The sequence below is a fragment of the Nomascus leucogenys genome, chromosome 3 (genome assembly GCF_006542625.1).
Source record: "Nomascus leucogenys isolate Asia chromosome 3, Asia_NLE_v1, whole genome shotgun sequence".
Taxonomy (NCBI): Eukaryota; Metazoa; Chordata; class Mammalia; order Primates; family Hylobatidae; genus Nomascus; species Nomascus leucogenys.
In genome coordinates, this window is record NC_044383.1 from 103,866,960 (window position 1) to 103,886,854 (window position 19,895).

At 39.3% G+C, this 19,895-nt stretch overlaps 1 protein-coding gene across 2 annotated transcripts in view; it reads left to right on the top strand.

Annotated features, from left to right (window-relative positions):
* Nucleotides 1–19,895, top strand: part of DCBLD1 (discoidin, CUB and LCCL domain containing 1) — an 89,675-nt gene that overhangs the window by 35,154 nt on the left and 34,626 nt on the right. For both annotated transcript variants that reach the window (XM_030809613.1, XM_030809612.1), the window contains exons 3-7: nt 1,570–1,704; nt 3,279–3,330; nt 7,110–7,182; nt 14,304–14,437; nt 19,618–19,658. In XM_030809613.1, the coding sequence (XP_030665473.1) occupies nt 1,570–1,704; nt 3,279–3,330; nt 7,110–7,182; nt 14,304–14,437; nt 19,618–19,658 (435 nt within the window). The remainder of the gene's footprint in view (nt 1–1,569; nt 1,705–3,278; nt 3,331–7,109; nt 7,183–14,303; nt 14,438–19,617; nt 19,659–19,895) is intronic.

The following is a 19,895-nucleotide window of genomic DNA, read 5'->3' on the forward strand; positions in this document are numbered from 1 at the left end:
TCTTTGCTAAAACATAACAAGAGTCACCTTTGCTCCAGTTCCCAACAAGTTCTTCATTTACATCTGAGACCACCTCAGCCTGGACATTATTGTCCATATCGCTATCAGCATTTTGGGGAAAACCATTCAACAAACCTCTAGGAAGTTCCAAGCTTTCCCACATTTTCCTGTCTTCTTAGCCCTCCAAACTGTTCCAACCTCTGCCTGTTACCCAGTTCCAAAGTCATGTCCACATCTTCGGGTATCTTTTCAGCAGTGCCCCACTCTACCGGCACCAACTTACTGTGTTAGTCCTTTTTTATGCTGCTGATAAGGACATACCTGAGACTGGGCAATTTACAAAAGAAAGGTTTAATTGGACTTGCAGTCCCACATGGCTAGGAAAGCCTCAAATCATGGTGGAAGGCAAAAGGCATGTCTCACATGGTGGCAGACAAGAGAAACGAGCTTGTGCAGGGGAACTCCTTTTTTAAAAAACCATGAGATCTCATGAGACTTATTCACTATCATGAGAACAGCATGGGAAACACCTTCCCCCATGATTCAATTACCTCCCACTAGGTCCTTCCCACAACACATGGGAATTCGAGATGAGATTTAGGTGGGGACACAGCAAAACCATATCAAGCAGTTTTGTCCCTATTGGTTCTGGTTAATATAACCCCGGTTTTATTCATATTGACTTGGAGCAGTCTTTTTCTTTGATTCTTCTTCCTTGATCATGATTGTTGTTGCCACTGACTATTTCCATACTGTTTTGAGAGAAGTTAATAAATAATACCTCTCTTCAAAATTTGCTAATCCCCATTTCATAGAGATTGTCTTGCGTATGTTACTTCAAAATGACAATTTAAAAGCTAAACTTTAGTTTGAGTAGTCTTAGGAAGAGTTTTTGTTATTTTAAGCTCCAAATGTAATTTTGCCCTTTGAAAGTTCATTGAGATCCCTATTGCTTTTCAAGCAACTTATTTTAGAAACAATGTTTTACCCTTAATTGTCTAATTTTGTACTATAATATTTCAAAATGTTTTAGAGGTTTTTCTGCTTTTGTACACATTTTATAAATCAAAATGAATTTTGGGGATTAACCAGAAGTTACTGTGAAGGAAAATCAATGTGTATGCTGCATGTGAATACAATTCTTACCATGCTTTGCAAAGTCTTTTAACCTTAAAACTTCCCTGAAAAAAAAATGATTTTTTTAGTTTATTTGAACAAATTTAGGAGGCCCCTAGAATAACATTTTTGTAATAAAATTTTCTTTACTACCTAATGTGTTTGACCTTTGTCTTCTTTTTACAAAAAACAAAAGCTATCTCTTGGGTTGCTCACAGTTAACTAGTTCCAGCCTATTGCTTGTCTACAGTAAGCCACTTTCCCCCTTGGCTTAGTTCACAATCAGTCAGAAATTATCAGTCTGAGCGTCAAGCTAAATTTCAGTTGGTAAAGATTATGATCATACATATGTATTGTCTAGTAAATTTGGCCTTTCAAGGAAAAAATGCCATATACCAATCATTCGTGCTAGTATAAATTTTGAAATGTGCCACAAGTGTGCTTTGTTTTTAGGTCCATACTGTGGAAGTATGACTGTTCCCAAAGAACTCTTGTTGAACACAAGTGAAGTAACCGTCCGCTTTGAGAGTGGATCCCACATTTCTGGCCGGGGTTTTTTGCTGACCTATGCAAGCAGCGACCATCCAGGTATAACAGAAGAATCAACACAAATCTCTAAACGTTATCTAAGAATTCCTCTTGCCACTTATCCCCATCCCTGGACATAATTATGGACTCAGATACAGAATTAAGATATGAGGAAGAAGAGGAACATTGTATCTTTGTAAATGGTTAGGTCTGAACTGAATCATATTGTGACACAGGTGTGTCCAATCTTTTGGCTTCCCTGGGCCACATTAGAAGAAGAATTGTCTTGGGGCCACACATAAAATACACTAACAATAGCTGATGAGCTAAAAAAAAAAAAAAATTGCAAAAAAAATTTATAATTATGTTTTACAAAACTTTAGGAATTTGTGTTGGGCTGCATCCAAGGCCATCCTGGGCTGCATATGGCCCAAGGGACATGGGTTGGACAAGCTTATTAGCATGTTAGATTGATCAGTTGACTTATATGGGATAGGATTCATCTCATTTTTCCTAAAAACCTTGGATAGCACACCTTTGTGTTCCCCTCCTGACCCTTCGAAGTCCTCACTATTCTCTGGAGCCCTCCCCCATCCTCCTTCCTAGCTCAGGGGCAAGGCTTTTCACCAGTGAGCCCCTCCCCAACACACACCAGTACACCAGCACGGGAGGCATGCACAGTGTGTGCAGGATGAGGAAGTCAGTGTCACACAGTGTAATAAATGTAAAGCTGAAACTCATATGGGAGAGAAGGGAAGGGAAACACGAACACTGATGAGAGAGAGAAGCATGGGCTCCTGTCCTGGGCTCTTGTGCTTCAGAGTAATTACTGTGCAGCCCATACCATGTCTGGCTATGGTCGTAGAGGTTTCTGCTCTCAGTCCTCTCTGGCAGAAAAGCCCTGGGAATGAGGTGCGCCATTCATTTTCCTCTTAGCCAATCAGCTCTGACTAATCACAGCAGATGCCTGCATGGCCAGTGTTCACCATATACTGCTCCCAAAGAACTATTACAGTAAGTGTGCAATATTTTGGAAACCATCTTATGTTGATCTAAATGCATCAAGATCCACTGTATCTTAGCCTTTATTGCTGAATATTACTTTGGTTCTGTAAATTACTCCAGAGAGCACCTTCTTTTTTAAAATGCTTTGTCCTGGTTGATGAAAGCTTATGTGCTGTAGGTTTTCTTGGTAAAGATGTGCTTCTCTGTCATCAGATGCCACTGGCTAAATTGTTGAATTAAAATGTTTGTGGGAACCTTCCCTATGAACTATGTTGGGCTTTTGAAATTATTTTCTTCCTGCCAGGACACTATACACCTGGTCTTTGTAGGCACATAGTGGATAGCAACTAGAGTATTGTTTTTTTCTGTTAACTACAGATTCTGCTATCATTTACTAGATGATTATGTTGAAAAACTATCATTGGTGGCAGAAAAAAGAAATGAAAGGAACTCATTAAATACTGGAGACAGTGATTCTCAGTGTTTATTTTTAAAAGGAAAATTCTGATAACTACATAGTGAATAAATGCTTTTTTAAAACTCTCTTTTATTTTAAAAGAAAGCTTTGCAGCATGAGTGTCCTAGTTTTTATTCATTCTATTAATTGCAATTATCTTTATTTATGACAGATTTAATAACGTGTTTGGAACGAGCTAGCCATTATTTGAAGACAGAATACAGGTAAATATAGGTATCCTAACTGTGTTGCAGTCGTGTATTGCTGAACATTTTGTTTTCCTTCACGTTAAACCAGATACATTTGTACTTAAAGCTCTTTTTACCATTCATGTTGTAACTAATGAGGAATATCTGAAATAGTTTCTTATATAGCAGGAAGTCAGCAAACATTTTCTGTCAAGGGGTAGATAATAAATATTTCAGGTTTTCCAGGCCATACAATCTCTGTTGCATTTATTCATGTAATCTCTGTTGCTCTTGTAGCAAAAAAGCAGCCATAGACTCTATGTATACACTAACAGACATGCTGTGTTTCAATAAAACTGTATTTACCAAAACATCAGTAGGGCGGATTTGGCTCACAGGCCATAGTTTGCTGACCCCTGAGTTCCACTATAGGGCCAATGAATCATTACCAAGTCTAGACTGTACTTTTTTTCCTGGCTGGTATTTGGGAGTGACTTTTAAAATTCTTTCATTTGGGAGGAGGTGCATTTTGTCTTTACCACTAGAGAAAAACCTACTGCAAATAAGAAGATGAAAGTTTTCAACCCAGCTTTAACTGGAAAAACTACTTAGCCACTTTGATGTACATTTCCTCATCTATCAAGTAAACAGTCTAAAGCAGAATTTCTTAGCCTTGGCACTATTGATATTTTGGGTCAATAATTCTTTATATTGCAGGGCTGTCCTGTGCGTTGTTAGATATTTAGCAGCATCCCTGGACTCTATGTCCTAGATGTCAGTTGTGATAACCAAGAATGTCTCCAGACATTGCCAAATGTCTCATGGTGGGCAGAATCGCCCCCAGTGGAGAACCGCTAGTCTAGAGATCATTGTCAACAACACTAACAAAAACTATGACTGTTTTTTTTTCTCTCTTTTTATGAAAGAGGGTCTTGCTCTCTTGCCCAGGCTGGAGTGCAGTGGTACAATTATAGCTCACTATAGCCTCAAACTCCAGGGCTCAAAGTATGCTCCTGCCTCAGCCTCCAAAGTAGCTGGGACAACAGATGTGCACCATCATACCTGGCTAATTTTTAAATTTTTTTAGAAATGGGTGTCTTTCTATATTGTCCAAGCTGATCTCTAACTTCTGGACTCAGCTTCCCAAAGTGCTGGGATTACAGGTGTGAATCATGGCACCCAGCTATGACTCTCTAGAGTGCTTTCCTAGTGCCCAGTATAGCTCTCTGCACTTAGCACAGAGTAAGTAGCTCTTGTGAACATTTCAACATGTCTGCAAGGAAGGTTCTGTTACATCCTAAAAACCAAAGTACAAACCAGTTAAGACTTGCTGAGGGCTACACACCTCATAAGTGTAGCCAGGAAGTCAGGCTTAAGAGCCCGTGGTCCTATCTCAGACATTTGGACATTCTAATGAATGAAATTATTTTATGTGCAGAAACAACTCTAGTGTTAACTAATATTATGTCTAATAGGGGGAAAAATGAAAATGAGCAATAATTAAATATTGCTTTTAAAGTTACTGTTCATCCAATATACACATATGCCAGTATTATCTATTCTAGCTATACCTCTACAGTCCCAGTTGGTGATAGGGCCTCTGGACATCAAATGGTCATTTCCTGTTCTCCTAAAGAAAGGGAATATATCCAAGCTTACAGGGTGTCATTATGGTGCCAGATTATCTCAGCTTTAGCCCAGCCATTTTGTAGTGTTTAGATTAAAGATAAGGCCTGGTGACTAATAAAGGTCCACAAGCCCTCATCCATAATTATGAAGTATAGAAAGTTTTGAAAGCCTTTTGTAACTCATTTGGTGGTGATTCTTGATTAATGTGACCTTAAATTCGTTTGACAGCAAAATTGGACTAGATTAACATGTCTTTACATATGTTATTTAATATGACTATTAAGGCATTTGACACAAGTATTTTAATGTTTTTTATTAATGTGTGCAGACCCCACCAGCATATTACATCATATACATCATTAGAACTGTTTTACTTTTCTAGAATCCAAGAAATTCTGAATTCTGAAATACAGCTGATTGTAAGGGAATTGGCTCCAGGGAATTGTTACCCTGTAATGGGAATTCCCATTATTTTTATTTCTTAATTCCATGAGTACTGCTGCAATGCAGGGACTCCAAAAGGTCAATGGGAAAAAATTATAGAATATTTATTTGGATAGTTTTGATAATTAGTTGTTACATATATAATTTGCCAAGTCAGCAAGAGGACACTGAGAGGAAATGAAATAAAAACAAATTCTATTCTGGAATCTGTTTGGGCTGGTACATTCTTTTTAAACAAACCAAGTAAACATTATGTAAAGTGGTGTATATATAGAAGTAAGGGCACATGGCATGCATCTTCAAAGCTGACAACATTTTTATAATACTTTGGCTTCCTTTTTGTGTGTTTTTTATAGATGTTTATAGCTGTCATCATATCTTGTTGGTATGTTGACACTTGAAGGGACTCGAGATGAAGAAACAATCTAAGAGAGATTATATGCAATATCAGGATCTCACTGCTAGCTAGGTAGTGCCGGAGCCTGTGTCACTCTGCTCCTAGCACTGACACCCTTCAGCTGCACCACATGCTATGACATGTTTCTGGAAAGTTTCTTGAAAGATGACTGTTAAGTAAATTGAATCCTATTTTTTTTTTTTTTTTTTTTTTGAGATGGAGTTTTGCTCTTGGTCCCCAGGCTGGAGTACAGTGGCATGATCTAGTCTCACTGCAAACTCCGCCTCCCAGGTTCAACCGATTCTCCTGCCTCAGCCTCACAAGCAGCTGGGATTACAGGCGTCTGCCACCACACCAGGCTAATTATTTTTGTATTTTTAGTAGAGACGGGGTTTCACCATGTTGGCCAGTCTGGTCTCGAACTCCTGACCTCAGGTTATCCACCCGCCTTGGCCTCCCAAAGTGCTGAGATTACAGGCGTGAGTCACTGTGCCCGGCCTTGGAATCCTGATTTTAAAATATATCCTTTTTCTCTGATTACAAAAGTATTTCATAACTAATGTAGACCAGACCATCTAATACGGTAGCCACTAGCCACGGGTGGCTGATGAGCACTTGAACTGTGGTGAGTGCAAATTGAGGTGTGTTGTATAAAATGCACCCCAGATTTTGGAAGTTAACAAAAGAGAAAATATCTTATTGGTATTTATTTCTGTTTATTACATTTAGAAATGATAAAATTTGAACATGCTGGATTAAATAGAATATATTATTAATTTTGCATATTTCTTTTTACTTTTTAAAAATGTGACTACTAGAATATTTAAATTTGTATATGTGGCTCCCATTCTATTTCTATCAGACAGTGCTAATATAATGGCAATATTACAGTATGTATAACACAGAAAGTGAAAGTTCCTCACAGTCCTACTCCCAGAGAGAATCTAGGGATATTCTTCTTTGTCTTTTTTATCCATAGAAAACAAAACTGTTACATATTTTAAACATTTCTTACAGAAACAAGATTATATAATGTTTAGAAATGTTCCTATTTCTGAAAAATATTTATTGGAAGTCTTAGAAACAAGTAAAACGCATTAGGGAAGCTCACTGTTTAATAGACTTTATGGTGAATCCTTATATAAAACAAATAATTATTGTGTAAAAGTTGCCTTCAGATGAACATTGTAGATCAATCTGTATTTTCACAAATCAGGTTTCTAATTTGCCATTAAAGCAAGATATTATATGGAGGCCAGAAAATACTTTAAAAATTTAAGTACAGTTTAATTTTTTTGGTTGTGTAATTTAATAAAATATAAATTATTTATTTTTCTTTTTCCAGCAAATTCTGCCCAGCTGGTTGTAGAGACGTAGCAGGAGACATTTCTGGGAATATGGTAGATGGATATAGAGATGTAAGTAATTGAGGGTAATGGCAGAGAATGAATTAAAAGGAGTAAGTGCTTTACTCTGCCTAAATTAATTACTGAGTAATTAAATGAGATATAAAATGAGATATAAAACTCTCGACAGATGCATGAGTCTCTCTCCTCTGAGAATAAATGAAATAAGTATAAAAACCAAGGTTACCCATGCATTCACTCCTATTTCTAGCATTTCCAGCTAAGCTTACTATAAATGAAATGAAAAACAAAACTTCACTATCTGAGAGTATTATTCCATCCACTTTTTGCAAGAGGTTATAGATTTGCATCCTTTTTGTCATGGTTTATTTCTTTAACATTCCAACTGGTTCCTGTAATACAGCAAAGAACATGAATATTCATATCATAGAATAGTGACATTGTGTCTGGGGCCAGTGAAGCCATCCACCCTGCTCTTATTCCCCTCTCTCTTTGCAAACCAAGTTCTTATGTCCAGTAAGACTACCTGGGTTCTGTAGTAATACATTGTTCCTGCATGTCCTATCTCAGATACATAATCCTCCACTTGTTTCTATTTACAGATTTCTGTCCTGGAAATCTAGTATCTGATTTTTTTAAAATTTACATTGCTATTTGAAGTAGTTGGGTTTATAGCCTAGTTTTTGGGAAGTACCTGAGTTATTAGAAATCTATAGCAAAAACCTATTGTTGTGAAACTGTTCTTAAAGTTATTAACGTGTATTTTTATGCCTGTGGGAAAACAACCTTTATCTACTTGTTCTAGGTGATTGATAAATCCTCTGTGGCATGAGGAAAACGTTTGACTGTGATTTTTTCTTTTAGCACATTCTGATTCTGGGAACAGCAGATTTTGTTGTTATTTTGCCTTTCGTTCCCCTTTTCTGTATTTTTATTTACAAGATTGACACAGGATACTCATTTGACCTATAAATTGACTCTTAAAATGTTTTACACGGTTTCAGTTTGAAGATTTACTTGGCTCAGGCAATTCTTAAATGACTACAGGGAATTAAGAGAAATAAAAAGTTGACATTTTTTCCCAGCAATAGAAAGTTTTTATTTATTATTTTCCTGTTCTATGCAAGAAATGTAAGAATTATGTACAATAAGGGAAATAGCATAGTTTTTTCTTACTGTAGATGTTTATCTTACCTCCTTCTGACAGAGCTATATTTTTTAGCGTAACAGGTAAATGGTTTCCTGCATGGTAGATGGGAGTACATGATCCCTAAGTGCTGGCAAACAGGTTTCCTATTTGACTCACTAACTGATTGTGCACTATTCGCTTTTAGAATGATTTTATCTGCAAGGAAGTTTTGTGTTTTGAAAACTACTCTCTTCAAAGAACTCGGATTAGTGCCTTTTTTGTATATGTCAATGTCATGGATGTATTAGATATTTATTGCTGCATAATAATATCACCATAAACGTAGAGGCTTAAAGTGGCACATATTTATTATCTCATTTTCTGTGGGTTAGGAGATTGGACATGGTTTAGCTGGGTTCTCTGCTTCAGGGTCTTATAAGGGTGCAACAAAGGTGTCAGCTGGGTCTGCAATCTCATTGGAGGCTCAGCTGGGGAAGGATCTGCTTCTAAGCTCATGTGGTGTTGACAGCATTCAGTTACTTGTGGGTTATTGGAATGAGGGCCTCGGTTTCTTCCTGGATTTTGGCTGGAGGCCATCCTCAGTTCTTGCCATGTAGACCTTCCCAACGTGGCCACTTGCATCCTCAAAGCAAACAAGAGAGAGTCTTTGAGCAAAGGGATCTCCTCCCAAGATAGATTACACTCTTATATAATGTTATCATGGGAGTGGTATCCCATCACTTTTGCGGTATTCTTATAGACTTAGAAGAAAATCTCAGCCCCCACCCACACTCGGGGATTCAGAGGGATTCCACAAGAGGGGATACAGGGGGCAGGGATCATGGGGGTTATCTTAGAGTCTGCCTCCACAGTGCCTTCATCTTGAGAAATGTGTTCAGTTGTAGCAAGTCTTTTCAGAAGAATCTTTGCAAAACCAAAGCATATCCTGTAGGTCAGGATAACAGAATATGTAAAATAAATAACTAGAGGAGCTGTTGAAGAAGGAGGTACCCTGTCTCAGGGAAGAATATGTTGTCTTACAGAGCTATTATAGAAAAGGCATTGGTTTATTCTGTGTTGCTCCAAAAGGCAGAACTGGGATCAGTGGATATAAGTTATAGGGCTGCCAATTTCAGCTGCATATAAGGAATAATTGAACAATGCAAAATGGGATAGGCTGTCTCGAGAAACAGTGATTTCCTAGTCACTGGAAATGTCAGGTGTAGATGTTAAAACCATTTGTCAGGGATAGACTGTCTTTGTGTGGGAAGGGTGCTGCGGGGTGGAGACGGGGGTGGTCTGTCAAGAGGTGTGAGGGGAGAACTTTAAAGTCCTTTTTGAATTTTTGAGATTCTGTAGTTCTGTCTCCTACTGACAAATTAAGGCATCCAAATTGGTGTATGTTTCCAATGCCAGTGAAGGAATATGGGCTTCTCTTAAGATCTGCCTCACCTGCCCCCAGAACAGTTTTTCTCTTGGCACCTTCTCCCCAGCCTGCTAACTAAACCATCTGTTTTTAAACAGAACACATCACTTAATTAATTTGTTTCAGCAATTCTCCTCTCCCCAAAATGTTCAAGAAGTACTGTAAAATAGAGACAGTAAACATGTAGTGCGCTGCAGTTTAGGAGAAGGGGAGAAACTGGGCCTCTTGTACACACCCAGAAAAAGCCAGAAGGAAATACATTATAATGGCAAGTGATTATCTCTGGGTAATGACAATATGAGTGATTTTTTTTCATTATTTCCAACATTTCTATAAAGAACGCACATTTTATGAAGAAAACATTATTGATATGCTAATTAGGAGGACTGTAACAGCACAGAAATAATTCATATGATGGAAAGGGACATACATTTGATAATTTAACATTTTGCTATCATTCCACCAACATTTTTAAGCATGTGGTTTATTCTACCTTACTGGTTTTGGTTCATGTTTTATTAAATGCAAACTAAAATGTTTACTTTTTTATTACACTTCCTTTTAAAACATTGTCAACACTGTTTTAGTACAAGTTGATTTTTCCTAAAGGAAGAGTTAAGAAAATTCTGGGATGATTTGATAGTTGCTTGAAAGTTTTTTAGCCTTAGTTCACACTAATCTGTTTGGCCATCATTTGTGGCTTAGTGAACTTCAGAAATGTTTATTATAGATAATGCCATCCACCTGCAATTGCCTGAGCCATGAAGGTATTCTCTTCAGCTGGCCATTGCATTCCCTTTCCTAAAGAATTATTACATTTACATTATTCTGTTTAAGTATATTTTGTTTAAGATAATTTACTAATTAAAACCATTTGTTAGGGACAGCTGAACGTCTTAGAATCAAGTAAAATGCATTAGGGAAGCTCGTTGTTTTTTGTTTGTTTGTTTGTTGAGACGGAGTCTCGTTCTGTCGCCCAGGCTGGAGTGCAGTGGTGTGATCTTGGCTCACTGCAAGCTCCACTTCCTGGGTTCACGCCATTCTCCTGCCTCAGCCTCCCGAGTAGCTGGGACTACAGGCGCCCGCCACCACGCCCGGCTAATTTTTTGTATTTTTAGTAGAGACGGGGTTTCACCGTGTTAGCCAGGATGGTCTCGATCTCCTGACCTTGTATCCACCTGCCTTGGCCTCCCAAAGTGCTGGGATTACAGGTGTGAGCCACTGTGCCTAGCCAGGAAGCTCATTGTTTAATAGACTTTATGGTGAATCCTTATATAAAACAAATAATTATTGTGTAAAAGTTGCCTTCAGATGAACATTGTAGATCAATCTATATTTTCACAAATCAGGTTTCTAATTTGCCATTAAAGCAAGATATTATATGAAGGGCAGAAAATACTTTAAAAATTTAAGTACAGTTTAATATTTTTTGGTTGTGTAATTTAGTAAAATATAAATTATTTTTCTTTTCCAGCAAATTCTGCCCAGCTGGTTGTAGAGACGTTCTGCTCTACAGAGCAGAATGTGCATAGGCTAGGTACATATGCTAGGTAATATGTACCCATGTAAATAGGCTAGGTAATATGGCTTTCCAATATTTACATTTCAGTGAGACTTAGACTTCAAAATAGCTGGAAAATAAACGTATAAATGGTACCATCTGTTCAAAAGAGAATTTTCAAAAATCAGGTTCAATAAATGTGAATTTTAAAAATCAATACCAAAAAAGTGACAAATAAACATCAATTTCCTTTAAGTTGGATGGATGAGGGAGTGACTATTTGAAAGAAAATAATCCTGGAAAATGTTGGTAATTTTATCATCATAATATGATAGACTTGATGGGTAGTCTTTTGGAGATGTATCCTATAGCCTACAATTAATATTAAAAGAAATGGCAAATACCGCAATTACTTTTGCATCAACCTATTATGGAAAGCCATAGCTGCAATTAAATAAAAATTTTATAAAAAGGGTATTCACCATTGAATTCCTTCAATACTGGGTACTGTGAGAAATGAGAATATTTGTTGGCCAATGATACTGTTAGATCCTGTTGCTCGTTGGCCTGTGAACCTGTCATCTTACAGCCAAAGAGGCCCTGGGACATGCCAAGTCCAGTGAGAGCTCTCAATAGGCAGTGTTCCTAGAATGAAGACCAGTGATCCCAAGGACAGTGGGAATAGCTGCTCAGCAGACCACTGAACTGATTTGGTTTTCATTCAGGGGTTTAGCGAGGGAGACAGGCCTGCATGGGTCCTATAAAAGGTGCACTGGGTACCCTTTAGAATCACAAGGTGACAGACCTTCAGAAAAGACACTAGACCAGCAGTCCCCAACCTTTTCCACAGACGGGGTGGGGGATGGTTTCAGGATGAAAGTGTTCCACCTCAGATCACCAGGAATTAGATTCTCATAAGGAGCACACAGCCTAGATTCCTCACATGCGCAGCTGTCGTAAGATTTGCACCCCTGTGAGAATCTAATGCCTTTTCTGATCTGACAGGAGGTAGAGCTCAGGCCGTAATGTGTGCTCGCCCACCGCTCATCTCCTGCTGTGTGGCCCAGTTCCTAACAGGCCACTGACCAGTACCAGTCCACAGCCTGGGGGCTTGGGGACCCATGCACTAGACAACATCCAGTCCAGGCTTGTCATTGTCCAGAGGAATGGGAAGTCAGATCAAGAGCAGTGGAATGACTTGCATATACTTTGTGGAGTTAGAGGCAAAGCCAGGATGACAAGATAAGTTGCTAAATTTAAATTCAGGACTTTTCCTCTTCAACTGGCTTCTCCATTTTGTTTGGACCCAAGAGTCCAAACTGATGATAAGAAAGCTTTTTAATGAGGCTGGGCGCGGTGGCTCACGCCTGTAATCACAGCACTTTGGGAGGCCAAGGTGGGTGGATCACGAGGTCAGGAGATCGATTCTGTCTTGGCTAACACGGTGAAACCCGGTCTCTACTAAAAATATTTAAAAAATTAGCTGGGTGTGGTGGCAGGCGCCTGTGGTCCCAGCTGCTCGGGAGGCTGAGGCAGGAGAATGGCGTGAACCCAGGAGGCGGAGCTTGCAGTGAACTGAAATTGCGCCACTGCACTCCCGCCTGGGCGACAGAGCGAGACTCCATCTCAAAAAAAAAAAAAAAAGCTTTTTAATGAAAGAAAATTCAGGAACAATATACAGAAAATTCAGGAAAGATAAAAATGCAACCTGCATTCTTATTAAAGAGTACGATCTTTTTCTCTTCTAATTTTAATTCTTTTTTTCCTCCAAAATTAGGGGGGTAGTATTTGCATCTCTATTTCAGCATTCTCATTTTTTTCTTTCTGTCGTGAAATCTTTCCTCTCTTTTGTTATGATAGCAGTTGTTGCAAAACTGACTCACTTTGCCAAACCTAATCTAGTTTGGGAAATATGAACTCTCTAAATTGAAGATCACAAAGTTCTCAACTTTATTGCAACTGTATTGCAAAATATTATTTGTCTCATTAGTCCTTACACTGTTGTAACTTAAGTCTAAGGGAACTTTTCCATTGTAAATAAGGTAAGCAGCATTGTCATTAACAAAAAGAGAAATTCTTGAGTCCAGTTATTGAGACACAATTTCATGAGCTGCCTTTCTATGTTGGCATTAATAGTCATGAAGAAGTGGAGCATAGCTAAGGTTTATTTAGGAAATTATGTTTCTTATCCCCTCACTCCTGGGTCTGAGTGCCTTATCACCCTTCCACAGAGGTCTGCACTTGGGGACCTACAGGCCTGGGCACCCCATAGAAAGTTCTAGTCTTTTCTGTAGCCCCACTTCCTGACAGAGCCGATTCCAATCCCACAACTGCCTGTAAATCAGAGCCAGTCTGCTGCTCCTGCTGCATCTGTCAGAACAGCCAGCAGCCTGCTGACACCTCACACTGAATATCGCAGGGCTGAGCTGGCACTGGCTTTTTGATGCCTCCTGAGGGGATTCAGGAAGTGAGATGGAGGCTGTCAGCCCTGAGTTGCTCATCATCCCTCTAGGAACTTCGTTAAGCTTTCTGTTCCATTTAATGTTCTGTGGCTGTCATTACCATTGTGGTTTTGGTACCTTGATAAATCTCTAATTTAAAAATGAACATGTGGAATTGAAAATTCAGCTTCTTAAATGATAACTTGGCATGTGTGTCTAACAGCCTAAGTATAAGAAACTGGATCTGTTATCAATTTCTGCTTAACAAGCCACTCCAAAACTTAGTGGCTTAAAGTAGCAGACATTTTATTTGCTGATGAGTTTGAGGGTGAGCAATTTGTCTCCACCCACACTGGATTGGATTAGTAAGCTCCCTTAGCCTGGAATCACTCTCGTGGCAGCCATGATATGGCAGGTTAACTGGGGCTCAAGAGTCTAAGGTGGCTTCACTCACATATGTAGCAGTTGGCTAGGCCCTGTTATCTGCAGCAGAACAAAGCAAGCCACATAGTCCAGAGTCAGTGAGCGAGGTGACCACTCCAGGGCATGGCCATTGGAAGGCTTTATTCACTGGGGCCACTACTATAAATTAACCACAGAAACAAAACAGAAAACTCCAATTATATTTTAACTGTGTTCTTTTAAGTTCTGCATAATGATGTTGCTGTGTTTCAGACCTCTTTATTGTGCAAAGCTGCCATCCATGCAGGAATAATTGCTGATGAACTGGGTGGCCAGATCAGTGTGCTTCAGCGCAAAGGGATCAGTCGATATGAAGGGATTCTGGCCAATGGTGTGCTTTCAAGGGAGTAAGTACTTTTTTTCAGTACCGTTTGTTCTGAGTAGAAGGTAATCCTGAAGGATAATTAACCAGCTCACAACTTTGAAAAGACAGCAGGGATGTGATAGCAAGGGTTTGTCAACTGGAAAAATATGCATGAGTGCTTAGAGCAGCATTTCTGGTCTCTGCATGGATGATAAATGTAGCAATCAGAAAGCTCACTGGTTATGCTGACATGTAAATTAAAATGGCGCACTCTGAAGCCCTGGGGCAGAGGAGTGTTTTTACTCTCAGGTGCTTTTGTGGGAGAAGATAAAGGCTTAATCCTTTTTGGGTTTTTACAACTTCTGTAAATTACTGGTTGTCTCCAATATTACCATCATCTGAAACCCTTACAGAACCACTGAGCTCCCTAGAAGACTCCTAGAGACAATCGTTTAGTGATGAGTTTGGGAAGTGAAGAAAGATGGCCTTTGTTAACACTGTTTAAAAATATGGCCTTTGTTAACGTTATATTCTTCGTTTGTTTTTATCCTGTGCTCTTTTAGCTTCATGAGAAAAAAAAAAATGTGTTAAGTGCTTTAAATGGTTCAACTTAAGCTTTTCTTTTTTTTTTTTTTTTTTTTTGAGACGGAGTCTCGCTCTGTCGCCCAGGCTGGAGTGCAGTGGCGCAATCTCGGCTCACTGCAAGCTCCGCCTCCCGGGTTCACGCCATTCTCCTGCCTCAGCCTCTCTGAGTAGCTGGGACTACAGGCGCCCGCCACCACGCCCGGCTAATTTTTCGTATTTTTAGTAGAGACGAGGTTTCACTGTGGTCTCGATCTCCTGACCTCATGATCTGCCCGCCTCGGCCTCCCAAAGTGCTGGGATTACAAGCGTGAGCCACCGCGCCTGGCCTCAACTTAAGCTTTTCATATTTTCAGATTTCCTCAGCCACTAGAAGGTGTAAAACTAGAGCTATGTAGAACTCAGTGTCAGCCTACCCTGTGGTCCAGACGTCCACACATATAAACAGGCAGCTCAGAATGGCCAAGTGGGAGACACTCCTGGAGTGGAAACCTAGTGAGAGAAAAGTGCTCCTCAAGCCACTGTATTTCTCTCTCTCATTCTCTCCTTCTGCCTTCTGCAACTCTGTTTTTTGGACAGGTTTTCACATGGCCTGGGTTCCAAGAATAAGGCACAAGACAGAGGTTTTAGGCATTTTGGGATCCAGAAGTGGGGAAAAAAATGTCAGGACCTATATATTCTATCACTCATTAATCTGTATGACATTCTTCCCCTGCCCCTGCTATTTTGTCCTAGCCCCCTCTTGCATCAGAAAGAACATGGTCATATTTTGCTGTTCCATTTTCACAATGGATGGTGGGCCATCTTATCTTGGATAGGTTCTCAAGTTAGTCAACATAGATATGGTGACTCTGATGTTATTTTGATAATTGTATAGTAGTATTTTCCTTCCCCCTCCTACTTTTTATTTAAGTGTATTATAGTTAGCAATGTCATAGGTCAAATAGGTATCCTGACAACAAGTTATAACATTGCTTTTATTGGAAAATGTGTCTTAAGTTCTGAAGAACCAACTTATGAACTCACATATAAACTTTGGGACTAACACCCATTTTGTGATTGAGGTTGTTGGCCCATGTTCATAGGCAGTGGCATTTAGAAGCAGTAACTGAAGTTAAGGGAGAGGTGGTTAGGTCATCTTCACGAAGGAGGTGAATCTTGTGTTTGATGGAAGGCAGGAACGATGCTTAGAGGGAGTACGAGGGTAGAGTCAAGACTGAGGAGCAATGTTAGAGAGGGGTGGTGGTGGCCATCGGCACACCATGCTCACGGCCAGGAGGCTGGCTGGTGGGTGTCTGTGGAGAAAAGGCAGAGCCTCTCACTGGCAACTCTGAGTTCAGGGGTCGGGGTGGGGGTAACTAGAGAAGATGTTCCAACATAACTCTTTCATAAGCAATGCAAGTAGTACTGTACGTAATCCACAAAAGACTTCCATCCACCAAGGACAGCAGTGCATGCCGTGCACTTGGACATGCAGGCTTACCTCATGATATTTGTGTTTTCTGCCTACCATGACCCTCCCATTTCCTTTCCCCTTCTGGATAGATTTTTAGCTATGAGAGGACACAAAGTGTTTTTTTCATATTACCTGAACATTCAAAGACAAATTAGTCTCTAAATTTGTGCCAAGGTTTAAGATCCAAAAGTTTAGTAACAGTATGCTATTAGAAATTAAAATCTTTACTCAAATGAATAAAATTATACATATATACACACACATACGTATAACATTTTTCACATAAATATTTGCCACATTTTCAGAACATTAAATTTTATTTTAAAGTTTACATACTGATTTATAGTAAAAGGGATCACTTATGCACAGTAAACCTTTAAATGCCAACTTGACCTTGACTTTTGAGAATGTATTCCTTTTTATGTTTTTTGATGGTTTCTTCTGTTGATACGAGGGTGCTACTTCAGGAAGATAACAGGCTCTAGCCTGAATGTGTTAGGTGCTACCACCTCCAAACAGGAACAAAGAACTTCCCTTTGGCTTTCAATCTGTTTTTTGGAATCATTTGTCTGTATTTGTATACATTTGAATGCTCCTTTTGTAGGAAAACAGGATAACAAAAAGTTTAACTTGGATTTTGTCTTACTTTTGAACAAACATTATTAAAACTATTGAATAAATTAGACTGTGTTCTCAGTTAACTTCTGCTACATCAACTGGACTTAATATATACATATATAATATATTTTATATAATTTGAAAAGTATATATTATATATTTTATATAATTTGACATTAAACTTCCATGCAAAAAGTAGAGTACAGAAATCTAAACCGTTAGTGAATTAGAAAGGGTTTTGCTTCATATTCCATATAGTTGTTTGTACTAATTGTCTGATTTTTATTTTGGGGGGAGTAGATAGAAAGTTCAGAATTATATCAAGATCTCTTCTTATTTCTAGATCTGTGATTTTGCACCGAGCAAATAGTTAACTGTATGTTCACACAGCCTCTTCCACTCATTTAGATTTGAAATCTTCAGGGAGCAGTTGTTTTTGTCTGTGTTGTTTTACTCTTGGGGAAACACTGTACATGCGGTCATTGAACTTATGTTCCCACACATGATTGTTTGGCATTCAGGAAAAACCAGAGAAGGAAGTATTGCAGCTGAGGAAGGAGTCCCTAAAGTAAATATCCAGGGCTCTTCTGGGGTTCATCTCCGGTCAGGTCATTTCCTTGATTTGAAGAGACCAGAATGGTATCAGGAAGAGGGACTGACCTCATACAGAGGACGATGGTGCTAACCATCAGAAGCGAAAACCTTCTTTCTGTTTCCATCAGATTATTCTTGATTGCTTCTGTAGCCCTCTGGGAAAGCTCCTTATTCATGTAATCTGATTGAATTCATTCACTCTAATGTGTGAATGCTTCAGAACCCTAACCTCCCTAGGGTGTTTTTATTTTCAAAAGAGTAGGCTTATTAACCTGTAGAATTCTTTAAGTGGTCTGTAGTTAATTCCTTCAATGGAATGAAATGGAAAAACATTTTCCAGTTGATAACAGAGGAAAGCCAGGCAGAGAGCTGTTAGAAGCAGAGCTTTTCCTGGTTTCTTCTCAGGATTAACTCCAAAGTTATCCTCTCCATACTTTTTGGTCAACAACAAAACTGTTTCATGGCAATGGGAGTGAGCTTAGTTTCTTAGGGTTGCCGCAGCATTATTTAGGCTTATTTGAGCCACATTTCAAATTTAACAGCATAGGAACATTAGAGAAAATGGAAAAAGAGACAAAAGAGAGGCTCTACATAAATCTTAATACAATTTTAATATGATTAGCGCCTTTCTTTAAGTGTCAGGAGAGTTGAGTTCTCATCCAAGCTTTTTTTGCTAACTGTGAACTTAGGCAAGTCCCAGGACCCATGTGGGTCTGAGTTTTCTCACGTAAGTAATGATTGGTGCCTGCATTATATTCAGTGCAGAGATCATAGAAGAACCTATATGTGGAATACCAGGGTTTATGGAGTCTGCCAAGCATAGACAATGTGAAAGAGAAAATCTATTCTAGAGAGTTTTACTACCCATTACTTCTAAAAAGAGCTTTTGATGGGAAGGTACTTAAACTCTTGGCCAGAATACTTTGGGGTTCTTTGTGGATTTCATGTTTTAGTACTCTCTGTGTCCATTATTCCCATCTATAATTCAGAATTAAACATTTAAAATAATAAGCAGCACTCTGAGATTGTAAAATAGTTGTAAAAAGTTGGACACAACAGGGGCATCTACCTTTTGGTGTTTACCTCTAGTATCTAATACTGTGCACATAAAGCTAATGTTGAGGCCCCCAAATTTTCCATTCGTTCTCTGTATTTTTCATACCACTGACTTTGTGAGGGATTATTTTAAAGGTTGATCTGGTCTTCAAAGATAGATAAGGACATTCCTGTGGCCTTAGGAATCTCTTCTGCACTGAAGGAGACAACTGCAGAATGAGGCTGATGCGATCATTTCTCCTGTGATAGCGATAGAAGCGGCAGTAAGGCCAGCTCACTGACATGCTGTGTGTTTTCTCCAGCTGTACCTTGTCATCCAGAAGCAGGAGCTGGTTCAAGGCTTGGTGCTGGTTGCTACAGTAGGTTAGGAGTGTGGCCGTGGAGAGACAGGGCAGAGACTGTCCCCAGAGTAACACTGCTGAAACATCCTCAATGAGAGTCGAAAGATCTGTGGGGAAGGCAGGTGGAAATGAGTGGGACACTTTAAGGTGACTACTGAAACAAAGGGAGATTTCAGGGCAGTAATCTTTCCTGTCTTCATCATCTTGCAATAATTAATTGAGATGTAAGTTTATTCCTGAGACTGTGTATCTATACATTCCTTTCCGATAAATTCAGCATGGTGGAAATAGCACGGGATTCAGATTCAAAAGCAGCATCTCAGAGTCCCAGCCCCTTTCCTAGCCCCTTGTCACTTATATGAATTTAGGGAAGTTGCTTACCTTCCGTGGGCCTAAGTTTCCTGTTCTATAATATACTGATGATGAGGATAATAGCAGTAGGTTTGCAGGGGTGTTGTGAGGATCATGTAAGGAAGCACAGGTGGGAAAGCTCTGTGAGCCCTGGGATGTAGCTATATTAGTCACTAAGATCTACGTAAGCAACTCACCTTCTCATGTTTGTCTTTATTGTTTCAGTGGTTCCCTGTCAGACAAGCGATTTCTGTTTACCTCCAATGGTAAGGATCATGCTTTCCTTAAGAATTTGATATTTTCGGTGGCTCATGCCTGTAATCCCAGCACTTTGGGAGGCCGAGGCAGGCGGATCACGAGGTCAGGAGATCGAGACCATCCTGGCTAACACAGTGAAACCCCGTCTCTACTAAAAATACAAAAAATTAGCTGGGCGTGGTGAGGGGGCGCCTGTAGTCCCAGCTACTCGGGAGGCTGAGGCAGGAGAATGGCGTGAACCTGGG